At 40.1% G+C, this 19,579-nt stretch overlaps 1 protein-coding gene across 1 annotated transcript in view; it reads right to left on the reverse strand.

The window, feature by feature from the left end:
- The window catches only part of SIM2 (SIM bHLH transcription factor 2), a 53,502-nt gene that overhangs the window by 1,562 nt on the left and 32,361 nt on the right, over positions 1 to 19,579 (reverse strand). Inside the window, exons 7-10 of the mRNA XM_063304412.1 lie at positions 9,737 to 9,843; positions 7,739 to 7,886; positions 3,911 to 4,079; positions 487 to 892 (exon numbers count right to left, since the gene is read on the reverse strand). Of these exons, the coding sequence (XP_063160482.1) occupies positions 487 to 892; positions 3,911 to 4,079; positions 7,739 to 7,886; positions 9,737 to 9,843 (830 nt within the window). The remainder of the gene's footprint in view (positions 1 to 486; positions 893 to 3,910; positions 4,080 to 7,738; positions 7,887 to 9,736; positions 9,844 to 19,579) is intronic.

The following is a 19,579-nucleotide window of genomic DNA, read 5'->3' on the forward strand; positions in this document are numbered from 1 at the left end:
AGTGTTATCAGAAAGCCCATACCAAGGCTATACAGCTTCATAGACTGAGATGTTCAGATCTATGAATGCATCAAGTAAAAAAGAAATGCAATCTAGGTTTTTTGTTAAACTGTCTTTGTTTGTATCAGGCTTATATTAGCAAAACAGCAACAGATATAGATAAAGATACTATTAGTGTATATGTGGCTGGTGATAACTCAGGTGCAAAATATAGGAATCAGTGCAACAAAATTTGCCAATTATTTAAAAGATTCTTGAATCCAGGGTTGTTTTTCAGACTCTAGATTTAACATGTCCACCTCTAACTTTCCAAAGAGTTCAGTTACAACTATACAATTATACTAACTATAAATGATCTGATAATTTGATCTAAAGTTAGTTATGTTACCAAAAGTTTTATCAAATGTTCTCTATGACACACTTATCAGGATCTAAAAATGCTTTAAAATGTAAACATTATTCCTAAGTTGTTTGCATAATACCCACCTTCATAACTCTGTAAGAGATTATGGCGCACATTACATGCTGACCGATCAGGACTTTTACATGATGATTGACTCCCTGGTACAAGAGAATTGGCATAGTGCCACTGGCACTCTCCACTTGTCTGCAATGTACTTAAGAAGAACCGTGCTACTTCGCAAGGTGTACCTTGAGGCTGGCCAAATTTAGAAGGCAGCATTTGTTTTTTGCTACTGAATACATGAGAGTCTACAGGGAAGTGCCCATAATGATATGAGAAAGGTAAGCTGTATGATGGGGTATATAAAAGTTCACTGTTTTCTGAATGAAAGGATTGTTCTTGGATGGTGGCAGAGTTTGCTGTGGAGTTGGATCTCCAGCTTCCAACCTGGCCACATTCCAGCTTCTCTGTCTGGAAGGAACTGTATTGCTGAAAAAGCAAATGAAAAGAAAGTGTTTAATAGCGGACTCTGAAATCTGTCAGTATTGCAGAGTAACAGAATGCATGTAGCCAAGTATCACCTTGAACTACTCTCACACCATATAAATGAGGCAGGGTTGACAAGATTTAATTTCTAAAGAGAGGAACTGAAGTTCAAGCCTTTCTGGGACTCCTTCCATTTGCTCTGAAAACGCTGCTCTTTAATCCTAGATGTTCAAAACAAGCTAGGGTTCTCAGTCAGAAGAGAGGCATTCTGCAGATGAACACAGAAACTTGCTATCATTTCAGGTTTTCCAAATAATTTCTCATTTTGAGCTCTTTACAAATGAAATTAAAAAACTAGAAGGCTTTTTCCAAGGACAGCAATTGCCTAGCCCAAAGCAGGGTGATGGTTTCTCATTTTTCCCAACACCCTGCATATTTATTGAGTTAAACATTTGTTCATTTTTAAAAATATACTTTTCTCTTATAAAAAATGTTCAGATCCTCTTCACTGTAAATTACTGACCCAAGGACGACCCAGTTAGTTCTTTGCAGAAGTAGTTTCTGATCCCAAACAGAACAATTGCTTTCAAGCCCAATTTAGGGAATAGGACAATGTTAGATGTCCATACGCAGCAAAATAGGATTTCCTTACTTTTAAGATGTAATTATCAAAAGGAAAGTAGTGCTATAAATACTCTATTAGCTAAATATTTTCTGTGCTACCACTTTGTTTAACATGGAAATGTTATTTATTTGAATTTAAAGAGTCAGCTACTATACAATTCAGCTGTGCAGGCTATATAGCTGGAAGCAGGCCCTTGGTTAACAGAAACTTTAGGGGACACTTACAGACATTACTAATAGCAGCCCACATTCCATGTTTTTAGATCTGAGTTACCATGTGGTTTTTCTGTTCTTTTTTGCAATGCTGTTCAGGAGGGCTCTGTCAAGATGCTCAATTCAGCTAAAATTCAGGAAGTGAAATGACTCCCTTCTTTTCAAGCCCCCAAATCTTCTCTATTCTATTCTCTGTTCTATCCTACTATACCCAAAGATTCTGTGTTAATCTTTCTACAATGCTACATTATCTCTTATTATGTTCAAATATTGTTACAGTCTACTTTGACCATAGGTGCTCAAGTCATCATGTGAATGCGAGGCCTACAATGCACCACTCTTCATACAAATCAAATTACAGCATATTATGATGATATACAATGTATTGTACCTGTATAAATTACTTTGTATTGTATGCTCCAGCAGAAGCAGATATTGAAGAAGAGAAAAAAATCCAGTAAGGATACTATCTAAACTGTTTTTGTCCAATAGCATTTGAACCATTTAGATTTTAAAATGTCTTAGGATAAAAATATTGAAGTTTTTTAAAAACCTTACACATTTTGAAAAAGAACAGGGAATAACAAACACAAGCTGGGTCAGGCTAGGTAGCTTTCTGCTTATTTTTAATGCACAGTAGTGCAATCCAGATGCTGACTGCAGCCAGGAAATCAGAAGACGTTTAATTCTTGGGAAGAGAGCAATGACAAATCTCGATAAAATAGTTAAGAGCAGAGACATTACACTGACAACAAAGGTCCGCATAGTTAAAGCAATGGTATTCCCCGTAGTAACATATGGGTGCGAGAGCTGGACCATAAGGAAGGCTGAGAGAAGGAAGATCGATGCTTTTGAACTGTGGTGTTGGAGGAAAATGCTGAGAGTGCCTTGGACTGCAAGAAGATCAAACCAGCCCATCCTCCAGGAAATAAAGCCAGACTGCTCACTTGAGGGAACGATATTAAAGGCAAAACAAATACTTTGGCCACATAATGAGAAGACAGGACACCCTGGAGAAGATGCTGATGCTAGGGAGAGTGGAAGGCAAAAGAAAGGGGGGCTGACCAAGGGCAAGATGGATGGATGATATTCTAGAGGTGACGAACTCATCCCTGGGGGAGCTGGGGGTGTTGACGACCGACAGGAAGCTCTGGTGTGGGCTGATCCATTGGACTTGATGAAGTCACAAAGAGTTGGAAGCAACTGAACGAACAAACAACAGTGCAATCTTCAGTGTGATCACAGAATCATAATCAACTAAGGTATCGTGAGAAAGAAAAGAGGGGCAGAATTGATCGCATATTAGCTCCATGAAAAATAAGTTACTTTCTAAGCTGAGTTGAGGGACCTGCCAAAAGCCTCCTAAACACTGTTAACACTGTGAGTCTCAGATTCTCCAAATTATAAAGGAGGCGGTAGCTGTGTTGGTGGCACCTGAAAATGATGGCCTCTACTAGTCAGTATTTGATGAGATGTGCAGCAAATAGGAGCAATGAGGAAATCTTTAACCCTGGCTGTTTCCAGCATCCAAGGGGAAAATATCTCCCTTTACTACCTACATTACATATAACAGTTATCACAAGGATACTTGTTACAGATATAACATGCCATTGTGATAGCAAAAATCAATAAGATAACAGAGTAATAGCAAACATCAACAGAGTAATGACACTGCAGCATTTCTTTTTCTTGACTCTGAATATTTATGGACCAGTATATCAACTTGTAGACTATAGAAAGTAAAAATATTAGTATTTTGAATAGCAGAGAAATTCCAGTTACTATTCATAAGGTATTAATTGCAGAAATATTATACCCACTCCTCCTTCAGCAGCTGTGTTCTGTTCCAGCAATCAGGTCATTAAGCAAAATGGTCATTAAGTGAACATGTGACAGAGACACAGCAAAGATCACTGGTTGCTGTCGTCTCATTCAGATAATGTTCTCATACAGCTATGCCAATGTTACTCTCACTCCAGTGTGAATTGTTGTCAGGCATACAAAATTAGGTTGTAAATGTGCACATTGGTCAGAAAATGAACTTTTTATTATCATTTATTACCATCGTATTTGCGAATAGTCACTAACCAAGGTAGTCACTAAACAAGGAGTGGTTGTACTGCATGAAGGCTGTCACGCTGTATATATATGAACATTTTTGGCCAGAGGGAAGAAAAGAATTACCTGCTGTGGATAAGGAGTTGTTCTGAGTTTCATCTTCATTTTATTACTCCTAGGTTTTGTTGCTTTTCTTGTTTCTTGTGAGGTAGACACCAAATTTCTGCATGGAAATTGTGATTTAGAAACGGCAATTTGGTCCAGCGATAATGGAAGTTCCTTATATTCTATATCTCTGCAAAACAACAGCATAGCAACAGATCGATTTCAATCCATTTCTCATCTCACCTTGCCAAGAACCTTTCATGTAAACATAGTATTAAACTTTTTATCCAAAATTCACGTATTAAAATGAAATCCCATACAAAAGGAAGATCGGAGATGGCCTTGAAAATTGCTGGTAACCAATAACCGTGTAACCAATAGCTGTGGTTATCCCTTACGAATGTGTACTGAAGGCATATCAAACAATTGGAGAAATTTCACATGCATGCCCTTTGCTCCATCCTTGACATTCACTGGCAAGACTGTGTCTCCATCCTGGAGGTCTTGGATCTCCCGGAGTCTGCCAGCATTGAGTCCCTGATTATCAGAGCCCAGATGCGGTGGGTGGGACACGTCATCAGAATGGATGACCACTGTATGCCTTGCCGGTTGCTCTATAGTGTATGGAGTCTGGGAAGAAACCTCAAGGTCATCCATGCAAGCACTACAAAGACACTGTGAAAGAAACCCCATGCCACTGTGACATTCAGCCATGGGAACTAGAAGCTGTGGCTGCTGAGAGAACCCATTAGTGAGCCCTGTACTATGAAGCCTTCACCAGCTTTGAAGACCAGTGCCACCAAAAACTGATAGAAAACCATGAATGGCATCACAGATAACACCTACTGTTACTACAAAATGGACTTCCAGTACCCCCACTGTGCCAAACTCGGTGCTTCCAGACTGGCACTGCAGAGCCACCTCTGTGTTCACAAATGAATTGCATAACAGCCTGTCTTATTTGAACCTGGAGGACTACCATACATATGTTTAGCTCCCTTCAGGTTACTTATATCTCCAACAGTGGGAAAACAACTCAGTTTAAAAATGTCTGAGCCATCACTTCTAACTCCTGCCACAATGTATTGCTGTTATCAAGCAAGCAGGCAGAGAGAAGAGGGAGAGCAGAGAGAAGTCTTTGGCTTTTCCAATTGCCAAATTGTAAATAACTCTTGCAAAGGTATGCTGACTCAAATTATAAGTAGAAACTTATTTAGTTGCTTTGCTGTGTTACTAAAATAGAAAAAATCACAAGAGATATTTTGAGTGTTCTGTATTAAATCAGATACTGGGGATGCTCAAAAGCCACCCACCTATTAAAGTAGTGGAGATATATCGAAAGGGGAGGGGAGGGGAGGGAGGGAGGTAGAAAGGAAGGGCAACCCTGCTGTGAATGAAATGGCACATCTTAGTTCTTAAAGTGGCTGAAACAATCGGCTTTGGCTAGGCTACGAGTCCAGTATAATTGGGAGTAAGCAATATTTCAGAACCCAGCCAAAGATCCATTGAAACTTTTTTTGCCTTAGAGCAGAAAAGAAACTGCATTCCCTCTGGAGAATACCAACAAGCAATTGGCAGCTGCTTGCTGAAGGCAGGCATTGAAGCAAACAGTGAATGATATTGGAACCAAAAATGGCTGGTCTCTCAATCTCATTGTCATCCGATTTTCTTCTCTTTATAGTCCACTTCTTTTCTCTCTCTCTTTTCTCCTTCTGACACTCAGCCTTTTCACTTTTTCCCAAAAGGTACACTGCCAGTGAATACACAGTTATGTCTTATCAGAGGCTGAACTGAATACTTGGAGAAGGCTTTTGAAATTTGACCCATATTACTTGTGCATGGTGGGGCACAGAGATAGAGAAAGAAGAGATAAATAATATTTTTAGGTTCATAAAAAAAAAACCAGGCCGCTTTCACATACACTCATGAACTCCCACATATCTTTATGTTTCTCTCACATTGTTCTAAGTTATACCCACCAAAAATTAAAACTTCAAAGGTAAAATAAAACAGGTAGCAATCTGATCGGATCAGAAACAGACCATGAGTATTTTACATGTGGGCCATCTGTATACAGTTAGAAGAATCACTAGGATGCTTTCTTAAGGGGAAAAATCCATTATCCAATTCAACCACAAACATTTCTAGATCAGTTACAGAAAGATTTTCCTAAGTCAATGCATCAATAAGTACTGTTCTGGACTTGTAAACACTGTGCACTATTTATTTATGTAAAACAAAGATATAGATTGAGAGGATATAATCTTGATAAATGGACAAAGAAAATTAATGCTCAATATAACATTAATAAAAGCTTGACCATAACCAGACAAAGTACATTGAGTTATTTTTAGGATAATAAGTTTGTTCAGTTATATTCAGGCATATCTAATAAAGGATTTCAAGTGTGGATCTCCCACTTCTTCAGTGATCTAGGAGGCAGTGAATCCCTGCCATATGTAGCTCACCAACAACAATCTTCCACAATTAACCATTGACATAACTACTATGTCAGTGCTTGACACTCTTCCATCTACATTTTCCAAGGTTGGGCAAGTACAACCCAACCATGATTGCCAAATATCAGTGGTGAGGTTTCTCACAATTTGGAGGCTCAACTCAGTTTTAAAATCAAATAAAATCCAACCAAAAAAATGCAAGGAAACAAACTGAAAATCTCACCCATGATGGAACACTATTTACTTTGCACTATTGTTCCTCTGCCACTCTGCTGTGGCTCCATCTTCTCAGATGTTAAATATGCCTCCCAGCCACCCAAAGGTAGGCCATTCTTGCCATGATTGGTCCTGCTCGTAATGTCCATCTTGTTAAGCTGGAGCTCACTATTACATGGCCTCAATTCCTGGGCCTCAATTCCTAGCTAATTAATGAAACTGTTCATTATCGTATGTGGATAAGTTTTTTATTGGATTGTTGTTTTTAACAGTTGTAAGCTGCCCAGAGTCACTTAGGTGAGATGGGCAGCCATACAAATCGAATGAATGAATGAATGAATGAATGTTATTCCTTTGGTACAGACCTCTAGGGAATATGATTTTTCTTGCCAAATTGCTGTAGTCTTTCTCAGAAACTCTTCCAAGAGTTTTTCCTGCTTGGACAGGGAAATTACAATTGTAATATCTATGGTCTACTTCAAATCTCCTTAACCTTTCCTTTTCCCTCTTTTTCCCACCTTGGCTAAATCTTTAGTGGTAATTCAGTGAAAAGAAAAGTAATTCTGAAGAAAGAAATGTAGCAGAGTATTATCAATGCATTGTTCCATGGAGCCAAGCAGGAATGAAATTTATAGAGCAAAGTACACATAAATTTAGTCAGCATAAGTCCTACCTACTGCAGTTAAAGAGCAAATACATCCTATGATATTTTATTTCATTATAAAGATAAAAGTAAGTAATATTCTTAGCCATTATTTATTTACCAAATTTATAGGCAGCCCTATTAATAATGACTGTGGACTGCATTTCAGCATGCTCTGCACCTGTATTTCAAAGCTTAATTAGGCTATAGAGATTATGCAGATTTTCAAGTAATTTAAATTGTGTTGATTCTTATGGATATATTGAGAATCATTGACCCAAGTGGGTTGAGAACTCAACAATGGAGGGTTGAGAACTCAACAATGGAGCTCAACTTCAAAATTAGATAAGTCATAACAAAGACACCTGTTTTCTGCTCCTTTGATTTCTACTTGGAAATAAGTAATAGTGTTATAAAGTATGACAATAAAATCTATTTTTAATTATCAACCCTTAGAAAATAAAAACAAGATGAAAAAGGAGCTACAGGTATAAGTCTGTCAGCGTATAATTGCAGGAAACATGGACTTACGTTAGGACATAATTGACACTCACTATGCAGTGAGGTCTTGATGAACGACTATTATGTACAATAGTGGCATAGCTCTGGACCCAAACCCAGCCACCGTTTTTTGACAGCAACCGATAATACTTGGTTGTGACTTGTCCTTTCACCAACACTATAAAAACATAACATTAAAGGGATTTTATTACATTTACGTTCTTTGCAAAATTTGAAGTGATATATATAACTTTCTCTCCAAAAACTGGCCCAAAGCTACTTGGCTTTTGTAAAATTACAGCACTGTAGCTTTTCAGGCAAGACTATTCTTCTTTTTTTTAGAAAAGGAGAGAAGCAAGTAAAATATATATAACAGAACATTTTCAAGAAGAAAAGAAACATAATTCACTATTTTAGTTTTTACATATGAATATTTTCTTTGTCCAAATCTTCCGACAAAATCCATTGTACAATTAATATAACAATCCTACATATGTCTACTCATAAGTCCCATGGTATATGTTTACTTTAGGTTACTTCGATCACTTCTTTTATATCTTATTTTCTATATGTATAAAACAGAGTCTCAAATCAGCAAATATTTTGGTTACCACACTTACAGAACTTGCTATTAAAATTCCACATAGACTGTTGATCTAAAATATGAAGTCGTAGCAAAGAAAAGTTTGGATTATATATCCTCACAATGCCTCCACTACAGTCTACTGTTGATCAAAAGTACTGTTTCTTGCAAAGCATGTCCACATAACAAAAACACAACTGTCATGTTTGGAATTTTTTGACATAAAATACTGTATGTTGAGGGGAGAAAAAAATTGAAATGGTACATTTGTCGCTGGGGAAAATTTAAGTTTAGCACATTTTATTTTCTTCTCACCCTCTTCCCCATTTTTCAGTTGCTACAATATAATTTCATTCACAGCAATCCTTCAGGAATCCACATCCACATCCCTATCCTTTTCAAAAAGACTGGTCTTGTTTTGATCAAAGTTTTTCATTTCTTTCCTAGAAAAGATGGTTCTTTTCTAATGTGACCAAGATTTTTGAAACCTCTTTTAAATTAACTGGTCAGACTTGGTCAATGTTATTCCTAGATACATTTAAGCCTTTTCTAAATATTTTTCTACCCCTTCATTGTGAGAAGGAAAAGAACAGGGGCTTGATGGTTCTCCCTTCTATTAGAAGGGTGGAACAATGCAAAAGCACGGTATCTATAAGGATATCTAGCTCTATGGTCCAGAATATGATGAAAGAGTTCTGTTGGACAGTGTTGAATGGATGTTTCTTCACTGCCATTGCCTCTACTCAAAAGGCTACTTAATGTATTTATTCATTTATTCCACCAACCCACCTTTCTTAATTATCTCTGGTTCCTGATATACCATGAGACTGAATGGACTGTTTGTGCCAGACAGGCTACTTCACCTATGTCTTCTCTATATCTTAGTTCAACAGGCATGTGACCCATGCCAAATGGAACTGCCTGACAATTCTTAGTAATTCCTACTAACCTTTATCTCACCAAAAGCAGATTATTTTAAGATAATAAGGAAACAATAATGCCAGCAGTATCAAGTATTTGGCAAATGGAATTGTAAGAATGCAGGAATCTTTGTTTGAGGTCAAGATCAGTGAAATATTTCCAGTCAGTTTCTAAGTAGCCATTAATAACAGGCAAGCTATTGCTAATCACATTTTATCCCCACTTCTTTGCAGTATTCAGGCATTATGTCACCCTGTGAGCTGCTGTCACTGCACTGTCAATTCATGGATCGTTGCTTCACATCACTTGTTCAGAACATGACATCTCATGACAAGTTGAGATTATAAAAGCAAAGATGGGAGAGAAGGCAGGGGCAGCACTGGTAGCAATTAATGTATTTCACGTGTCAATTTTTGGTATGGCATGTATGAAAATAGTCATAGGATATACGTTCAATAGAAAACCCATCTACTGTATGTCAACACTGTACATTATTAGTGAAGTATCTATCTCCCATTACTTACAGAGATGGTGAGCATATCGTAAATGAAACACATCACATCCATGCACATGGTGATAAAGAGTTTTCTCTATCAAATCTTGTGGCTCATATCCAGTTAATTCAGTGACTCTAAAAGAGAAAATGTATCTAATAAGCATTACTCCTGCAAACAAGTTATCATTTGTTCCACAATTCCAGAAATCATTTGTTCCAAAATTCCAGGTAGTCCTCACTTACCAACTGAAATTGGGACTGGCAACTCCATCGCTAAGTGGTGTGGTAGTTAAGTGAAACATCACATGACTGTGCTGGACTTACGCCATCAGTTCCACTGTGGTAATTAAGCGAATCATAGCAGGTTGTTAAGCATAATATCACATGACTGCGACTTATGATTTCCTGCTGGCTTCCCCATTGATTTTGCTTGTCAGAAGCCAGCTGTGAAGTTCACAAATGGCAATCATGTGACCGTAGGATACTGCAACTATCATAAATGAGTGCCAGTTGCAAAGTGCCCAAATTGCAATCATGTGACTATAGGGATGCTGTGATGGCTGCAGGTTCAAGGACCAGTTATAAATCTACTTTTTCAGCACTGTTGTAACTTTGGTCTCTGAACGAGACAGTCAGTAAATGAGGACTACCTGTAGTAGAAAGTTTATTCAGCATCCTGTAAAGTTTTTGAATGAATAATACATTATTTTCAACTTGGTACTTTAGAACCTCATTCAGGAGACTCAAATAGAACCATAGGGTTGGAAGGGATCTTGGGGTTCTTCTAGTCCTACCCTCTGTCCAGGGTAGGAATCCTCATACCTTTATTTATATGATATATATGGCTATCCCATTTATGTAACCCCAGATAAACCTAAACAAATTGATGTCTAATCTTTACTGGAAAACCTCCAGTGATGCAGCACCCATGATTCCAAGAGGCAGGCTGCTCCACTGCTTAACAGTTCTCACACTGAGGAAATTACTCTCTATTTAAAGTTTGGATCACTCTCTGTAAAGCTTCCACCAGTTCTTGTCCTAGTCTTGGAAGCTATGGAGATAAAATCTTAAAGGTTTCAAGAAACTGTTATTTAAATGCATCAAGCACTTCATTCATTCATTGATTTATTCATATATACACTTTAGGGGATCCAGACTCATAATGATTCTGGGTCGCTTACAATTAAAAAAGTAAGAACAGTACAACAAAAGAAAAGAAATCATGAGTGGCCCAAAGATGAACATCAAAACAAACAAACAAAAACCATCCAACACTGGCTCAACTATCATTCTGCCCCAAACCCTGAGACAACTGTCAGGTTTTTTAATCGATTCCTGAATGTCATTAGGGTGGGAGCCATCTGGATCTCCAGAGGGATATCATTCTAAAGGCAGGCATTGTGATACAGAAGCCACACTTTCTGGGTTGCCCTAGATGACATTTCTTAAGCAATGGGATCTGAAGCACACTCATTCTTCCCAATCTCACCAGGCAGACAGAACCAACTGAAAAGGGGTGATCCCTCAGATGTCCAGACCCTATGCCATGAAATCCTTTGGGGGTGATAATCAGCACCTTGAATTGCACCTAGAAGCCAACTGGTAAGCAGTGCAGCTTGCAGAGCAGTGGAGTCACAAGGCATGCCCATCACTGCCCATGCTGCTGCATTCTGAACCAGCTGTAGCTTCTGAGTGGTCTTCAAGGCAGTTCCATGTAAGACGCATTACAACAGTCCATTTGTGAGGTGACTAAGGCGTGAGTGCTTGCTGAAGGACCTTCCAATCCAGGAAAGGTGCAACTGGCACACTAGATGTACTATATCTACTAACAACTGATTCTCCCATACTAGGTGAATAATTGCATAGCAAATCCATTAGCAGTTGATTTATGCAGTAAGATGATGGACAGAAATTCTGTAGACTAATACTGGTTGTCAGGAGTGAAGAAAAATCAAAGGATACATTTCCAAAACAAGATCCCTAACACAGATGAAATTAACAATATCTTGGGGTATAAAATTAAAAATTATTATTAAATAAGTCTAATTTATTGATTGAATTCATTTGAAAATATTGATTTTTTTTTACTGCAAATAAAGTCATAAGCTACTAAAGTGTAGCATTTCCTTTGCCTACTTAGAAGAAACACTTAGGCAAAAAGTCAAAGTCATAAAAATCTGAGAGTTTGGAAGCAAAAGAGTCATGTACCTGAGATGGGCAGCTGTATAAATGTGACAAATAAATAAATAAAATTTATAATATATATTTTGCCACATGAAATGTTGTATAAGTCCCTCCACTGGGACAAGATGGGCGGTGACAAATCTGATAGATAAATAAATAAATAAATAAATAATCAGTCTCATTTTCTGAATCTGAACTATTAATCTGCAGTTTCTATTTTTATTGAAGTTTTGCCTTTTGTAAGACAATTTTTGACCTTGAGATTCTCCTATTCTGCCCCCCTCGACAGGGAGGCAGGATCCATTTGATTGGTCTGCCCCTGGCAACTGAGGTTCTAATGGGGCCCTTTGGAACAATGGGGTTCCAAAGGGAGCTGGGGGTTATACCCAAGGATCTGCTGCACGGTCCAGCAGGGGCCCTGGCTGCTGCCTGGAATAGGGAGGTGGCCAGGGCCTTGGACAGGATCGCGTCTGTGCAACCTCTCTTGTCCCATCGAACCCAATACTCACTGTGGTTTACGGAAGAGTTGAGGGTTCTGAAGAGGATTAAGAGATGTCTAGAGCGCTGCTGGAGAAAGACAAGGTCCAAACCCGACCGAACACAAGCTAGAGCTGCTATTAAGGCCTACCTTGTGGCGGTAAGAGCGGTGAAATGTCAACATTTCTCCACTCTTATTGCATCCACAGAATGCTGCCCAATGGCCCTGCTTAAGATCACTCAATTCCTTTCTGGGGAAGGTGGGCCTAGTAACCCACCTGCAGGGCCGTGAAGAGGAATTTTCCAGGCATCTGGAAGATAAAATCGCTCAGATCGTTTCAAGTTGAATGCCAAGCATGTGGCATGGCCTGTGGAGATGCCTGGGGAGCATACTTACCAGGTTATCTGGGAACAGTTTGATCCTGTTGGGCCTGAGGAAGTGGACAGGATCCTCCAGACTGTAAATGCCACCACTTGTCAATTAGATCTATGCCTCTTCTGGCTGGTGAAGGCAGCTCGGGAGGTGACGTGTGGGTGGGTCTAGGTGATGGTGAACTCACCTAGATCTAATTGACACTCCTCCCTTGAGGGAGGGAGTGTTCCCAGCAACATTTAAAGAGGCACTGGTGTGCCCCCTCTCAAGAAACCATCACTGAATCCCACCGTACTAGACAATTTTTGTCCAGTCTCCCACCTCCCCTTTTTAGGAAAGGTAGTTGAGAAGGTGCCATTGGAGCTCCAAAGGATCCTGGTGGCATTGCAGCTCCAAAGGATCCTGGATGAAATGGATTATCTGGACCCTTTTCAGCTGGGTTTCAGGCCCAGATATGGGACAGAATAAGCATTGGTTGCACTTTGGGATGATCTCTGGCAGGAGCAGGATAAAAGCAGTGCATCCATCCTTGCTCTTCTCGACCTCTCAGCAGCTTTTGATACCATTGACCATGGTATCCTTTTGGGTTGGCTCAGGGAGTTGGGGGTGGGTGGTGCGGTTTTGCACTGGTTCCCCTCCTTCTTCCAGGGCTGGTCCAAATTGTTGTTGATAGGGAGTGGGAGATCCAGCCCGTGGCCCCTCCTTCGTGGGGTGCCACAGGGTTTGGTTGTCCTGTTCAGACTATGCACCAGACAGGTTCTCAATGAATATTCTTTATTAAAGAACTATTTACAATGATTCAGTCTCAATATGCAAAACCTGGTCGAACAAGCTCAACTGTGCCACAACAGGCAGGGAGAGAACTTCTAATGGGGTTAGACTGGATGCAGCGGCACCAAGACTGTAGGCAGCAGTTCTCAAACTGGAACAATACTGGAACTGCACTGGAACTGAATCGCTGACTCACTGGATCTAAGAGCAGGGCTACAAGCAGCATACAGGGATGAGCTGGAGACTCAAACTTGAAGCAAGGCTAGACTTGGCTGGGAGTTCTGGATTAGACGGGGTACTCGGAACTGAAGGCTTGAAGACAAGGCTTGGAACTGGAGCAAGGCTGGACTTGGCTGGATTCTCTGGACTGGAGACTTGGAGCAAGGCTTGGAACTTGGGACTAGGCTGGACTCAGCTAGAAGCCCTGGACTCGGCTGGATACTCTGGACTGGAGACTTGGAGCAAGGCTTGGAACTTGGGACTAGGCTGGACTCAGCTAGAAGCCTTGGACTGGGCTGAATTCTCTGGACTGAAGACTTGGAGCGAGGCATGGAACTTGGAACTAGGCTGGACTCAGCTAGAAGCCCCGGACTAGGCTGGATACTCAGGACTGGAGACTTGGAGCAAGGCTTGGAACATGGAATTAGGCTGGACTGGGCTGGTTGGACCATGGTGGCTACAAACCCAGATACTGAACAAGATAGGTGTGAAACTTCAAAACACGGTAGAGTCTGCGAAGCGCGATTATTTAGAACTGCGGACAAGTGGCAGCACGAAAATCTCTCAACTTTACTGCGCTGTTGATAACGCGGGTATTCAATGCTTGAGGCAAAACGCAGGCTACTGGGCTTGGTTGATGCTGATTCCTCGATTGCAGCAGACACAAAGTCCGATTCTTCAGAATGGAACTCAGGCTCTGGTTCCTCTTCGACAGCAGACACTGATTCCGATGCCCGTAAGGATTCTTCTTCTGAAGCTGCTGGCTTAAAGGTTCGGTTGTCTCTGGCAGCTTGCTCTCTGTGTGGCTGCCTTTTATCCCGATCTTTGGCACACTTGGAGTCTCCTGTAGCCAATCGGGCTGCCTTCTTTTTTGCGCACTTTTCAGCCCATCTCTGGCGCTCACTGATTGGCGTATTCAAATCCTTCTCTGGATCTCGCCCAATCAGCATTGTGGATTCTTCCCGTTCTGCTGACTCATGCTGGAGTTTCGTTTCTCCGATTCCAGCCTGGTAAGTTTCCAATTCTTCCTCTGATTCAGAAATAGTTTCACTTTCTGAGTCAGAGGCAGGCTTGGTTCTGATATCAGTAATCTCCCCGCTCCTTTTTAACATCTACATGAAACCATTGGGTGAGATCATCTGTCACCATGGGATGAGGTATCATCAATATGCTGATGATACTCAATTATATATCTCCATCCTGGGTGATTTAAGCCATGACCACCCTCTCTGAGTGCCTGGAGGCTGTAGGGGCCTGAATGGGGAACAGCAGGCTTCAGCTGAACCCTGGTAAGATGGAGTGGCTGTGGGTTGGGGGCTCATCTGTATCTGGAAATTTACCATCTCTGGTTCTGGATGGGGTTGCACTGCCCCAGACAGACCTGGTGCAGAATCTCGGGATCCTCCTGGACTCATGACTCCTGCTCAAAGCGCAGGTGGCAGTCATGGCCAGGATGGCCTTTGCTCAACTTCATGTTGTGTACCAGTTACTCCAATTCCTGGATCAGGAAGCCCTCTGGTCAGTCACTCATGCTCTAGTCATCTCCCGTATAGATTATTGCAATGCGCTCTACATGGGGCTACCTTTGAAGAGTATCCGGAAGCCACAGCTGGTTCAGAATGCAGCTGCTCAAGCAGTCTTGGGTGCCCCAAGGATGGCACACATAACACCTTTGCTGCGGGAGCTACATTGGGTACCAGTTTGCTTCTGGGTCCAATTCAAGGTGTTGGTTATTACCTTCAAAGCTGTACATGGCATGGGTCCAGATTAACTGAGGGACCATTTCATCCCCATTACATCAACTGGTCCCACCCGGTCAGGCAGAGAGGGCATGTTACGGATGCTGTCCATGAGAGACTGTCAATTGGCGGGGCCCAGGAAGACAGCCTGCTCTGCCACGGCCCTCACCCTATGGAATACGCTTACCCCAGAGGTGAAGCAGGCCCCCACTGTCCTGGCCCTCCACAAAGGGGTAAAGACCTGGCTCTGCTATCTCGACTGGAAGGTGGCAGGGTAGCCAATCCTGGGTGTGGTTAGCGCCATAAATAGGCTCCCATGAATTTATGAATTTTAATTAAGAACTTTTAATATTGCCATCTTGGATTTTATATTTTATATTTATATTTGAGAAGTACGGTTTTTAGTGTATTTTAATCTATATTTATTTTTAGTTTTATTGTAAACCACTCAGAGTTGCTTTGTGTGAGATGGGCGGTGATGAAATTTGAAATATAAATAAATAAATAAATAGATAGATAGATAGATAGATAGATAGATAAATAAATAAATAATTTTTGTACTTCACATTTGTTTTAGTTTGGTGACAGTATTTAAAAAATACTGATCAGTTTTTAAAATATATTAATTTATGTATAATTTTAAAAGAAAATATTTTATAATCCATTTTTTTTAATTGTTCAATTTCTCCCCTTTTTTAAGCCTTGGAAAGGAAAGTAAAATTTTTCTTAATTTTTCTATTCTTTTCTGGAAAAAATTGGAAAATTTAATATGAAAAGGATATTCATATTAAATGTGATACAGGTAGTCCTCAACTTACAATGGCAGTTGGGACTGGAATTTCCTTTGCTAAGCAATGCAGTCATAAAGCACATTTCAAAAATTAAATGGGCAAAACAGTGTCACAGGAAAACAATTTTTGAACCAAGGTACCTCAAATGTGCTATCTTACAGAATGCGTCTAAAATCTGGGACCCATCACTCCCACGGAATAGAAATTTAGCAAATTTTATAAAACAGTTTATGACATAAAAATTATCATAAAACCTTATGACATAATCCAAAATGTCATAAAACATTTCCTGTGGTCTACTCCTGATGTTTGACTGTGCTATACAGTTCACCATGGGCTACTTTCAAGGCAGGTACATCTCTGAATGTCTCCCTGAATTTTTAAGAACTTTGCCAGTACATCAGAAGCTCTGCCACTGTTGAAGGCATGAAGGCATTGAGGAAACTGCTAAGGGAATATCTCTGAAATGATGACCCAGTGGGTCACAGGTTGTCTAGTAGTCACACAAAACTCTTCGTTGGCCAAAGCAGCAACAAGCCTATAATGCATTTGTTGGTGACAGAACCAGTAACACAGAGCTGGCAGAACTTGTATCTTTTTTCTAGTTTAAATCAACCTTCTGCATACCCAGATCTAGTAGCTTTTCAAAAGTGCTAAATTAGTATATATAATGAGCTGTTATTAACTCCTCCACTGATTCAGAAACTGAAGAAGAGAATCTAGAGGACTCTTAGCCTACAATTCAAGAGGCAATAGCCTGTCAGCCACACAGAAGTAATGGATCTGATTCAGTGCAGCTGACCACTGATTCCAACAGTAACAAGTCAGAGCCAGACCTTGGAAGAATGTCAAGGCCTAAATTACATGCCAGCTAAAGGGGGCCAAGCAGCAAAGGTCAGCATGGTTCCTTGAGAAGAATGACATTAACTTTTTAAATTAAGCACAGCCAGGAACTCTGGCTATTTAAGAGCATGCTTCAGATCCCTCCCTTGTTGGAACAACTTTCCTGTCTCCAGATCTGTACTGTGTTGCCCTGCTGCAGATACCTCCTGTTCCTTGCTCTGTGATGGGAACTTCAGCTTGATGTTTGGACTGGCTTTCATGGAACTCTCTGATGTTTGACCAATGGATCCTGTCTTGAACAACTGTCTCATCATTCCTCTGTCCAAACTCTCCTGGCTTAGTCTAAGTCTTGCATAGGACAGGAGCCCATATAAGAACAGACATGCTCTTTGGAAAGCATTGATTGGGCATTATGTGGGTAGATGCCTCTGTCAAAGCCAGGAGTCTGTGCTGTCCTGCAACCCACATTAAAATGGCTACGGAGAGCAATGCCTAGTGACTGGAGTGAGGAGATGTTTTCACAGCAGCCTAAAGTAGCCAATAGAAGCTGGACAGATCATAATTCTCAACTGCATCATCAACCACATCATAAATGAAATATGCTAGATTGTGTTCATGATAAAATTGCTCTGGGAGAAGACAAAATACTACTTTAAAACTAGAGCAGCTAAAGATGATTTTAAGCTCCTGAGCTATGAGCTGAGGATGAAATGAAGACAACATCATAAATACATGAAATATGAAAAATAGTTGCCAGGGTATATTCCATTAGTAGTAATATGAAATATTTTCAAAATGCCAAAATCAACTAACAGGAAATATTACCAGCATTTTGGTTTCCTGCTGATATTTGATAGTTTGCAGAAATTTTGGTAAGTATTTGTGGCAAATTCATTTTAGCTTTTTAAATGTTCTAACCTTTAGCAACTGGTTCTCTCAAAATCTAAACGTATACCCTACCCAGTCCTTCCATGCTGTGGTCAAGTGAACTCTCCCTCATTATTTTGAAATTATGTTAATGTGGGAGCAATACAGAACAATGTATAGTGAACTCAAATAGACTTATTTTAGGGAAAATATACTGTTAATTGCACTATTAACCTTGTAAAGGCAAACTGAATGTAAATAAACCATTCAGTTTTGCTTACGTAACTGCTAGAAAAGCAGTCACAGGTGTTAAATAGGTAGCTCATTTTCCCTTCAATAAAGAATTTATTAGATGTTTTTTAAATCTTTGTGATTTGATTTAGCATGTAAGTGTTCTATCAATCCAAAGAGAACATTACTTCTTCCATTTTGTATACATTGTATTGTTTCTTTATATTTTTTACCTTTATATTTTTAAACTATCTTTTGCAAGTTACCATAAGGTGATAATCACGGGAGACTGGAATGCTGGAATGCTAAGGTGGGCAGTCAGATGACACCTGGAATTACAGGTAAGCATGGCCTGGGAGAACAAAACGAAGCAGGACATAGGCTGATAGAATTTTGCCAAGACAACTCACTCTGCATAACAAACACTCTCTTCCAACAGCCTAAGAGACGGCTTTATACCGAAATCAGATTGACTACATCCTTTGCAGCCAAAGGTGGCAGACATCTATACAGTCGGTAAAAACAAGACCTGGAGCTGACTGTAGTTCAGATCACAAACTTCTTATTGCACAATTTAGGATCAGATTAAGAGATTAGGGAAGACCCACATATCAGCTAGATATGAGCTCACTAATATTCCTAAGGAATATGCAGTGGAGGTGAAGAATAGATTTAAGGGACAATAGATAGGGTCCCGGAAGAACTACAGACAGAAGTTCGCAACATTGTTCAGGAGGCGGCAACAAAATACATCCCAAAGAAAGAGAAAACCAAGAAGGCAAAAGGGCTGTCTGCTGAGACACTAGAAGTAGCCCAAGAAAGAAGGAAAGCAAAAGGCAACAGTGATAGGGGGAGATATGCCCAATTAAATGCAAAATTCCAGAGGTTAGCCAGAAGAGACAAGGAATTATTTTTAAACAAGCAATGTGCGGAAGTGGAAGAAGACAATAGAATAGGAAGGACAAGAGACCTCTTCCAGAAAATTAGAAACATCGGAGGTAAATTCCAGGCCAAAATGGGTATGATCAAAAACAAAGATGGCAAGGACCTAACAGAAGAAGAGATCAAGAAAAGGTGGCAAGAATATACAGAAGACCTGTATAGGAAGGATAACAATATCGGGGATAGCTTTGACGGTGTGGTCAGTGAGCTAGAGCCAGACATCCTGAAGAGTGAGGTCGAATGGGCCTTAAGAAGCATTGCTAACAACAAGGCAGCAGGAGACGACAGCATCCCAGCTGAACTGTTCAAAATCTTGCAAGATGATGCTGTCAAGGTAATGCATGCTATATACCAGCAAATTTGGAAAACACGAGAATGGCCATCAGACTGGAAAAAATCAACTTATATCCCCATACCAAAAAAGGGAAACATGA

Source organism: Candoia aspera, chromosome 5 (genome assembly GCF_035149785.1).
Source record: "Candoia aspera isolate rCanAsp1 chromosome 5, rCanAsp1.hap2, whole genome shotgun sequence".
NCBI classification, from domain to species: Eukaryota; Metazoa; Chordata; class Lepidosauria; order Squamata; family Boidae; genus Candoia; species Candoia aspera.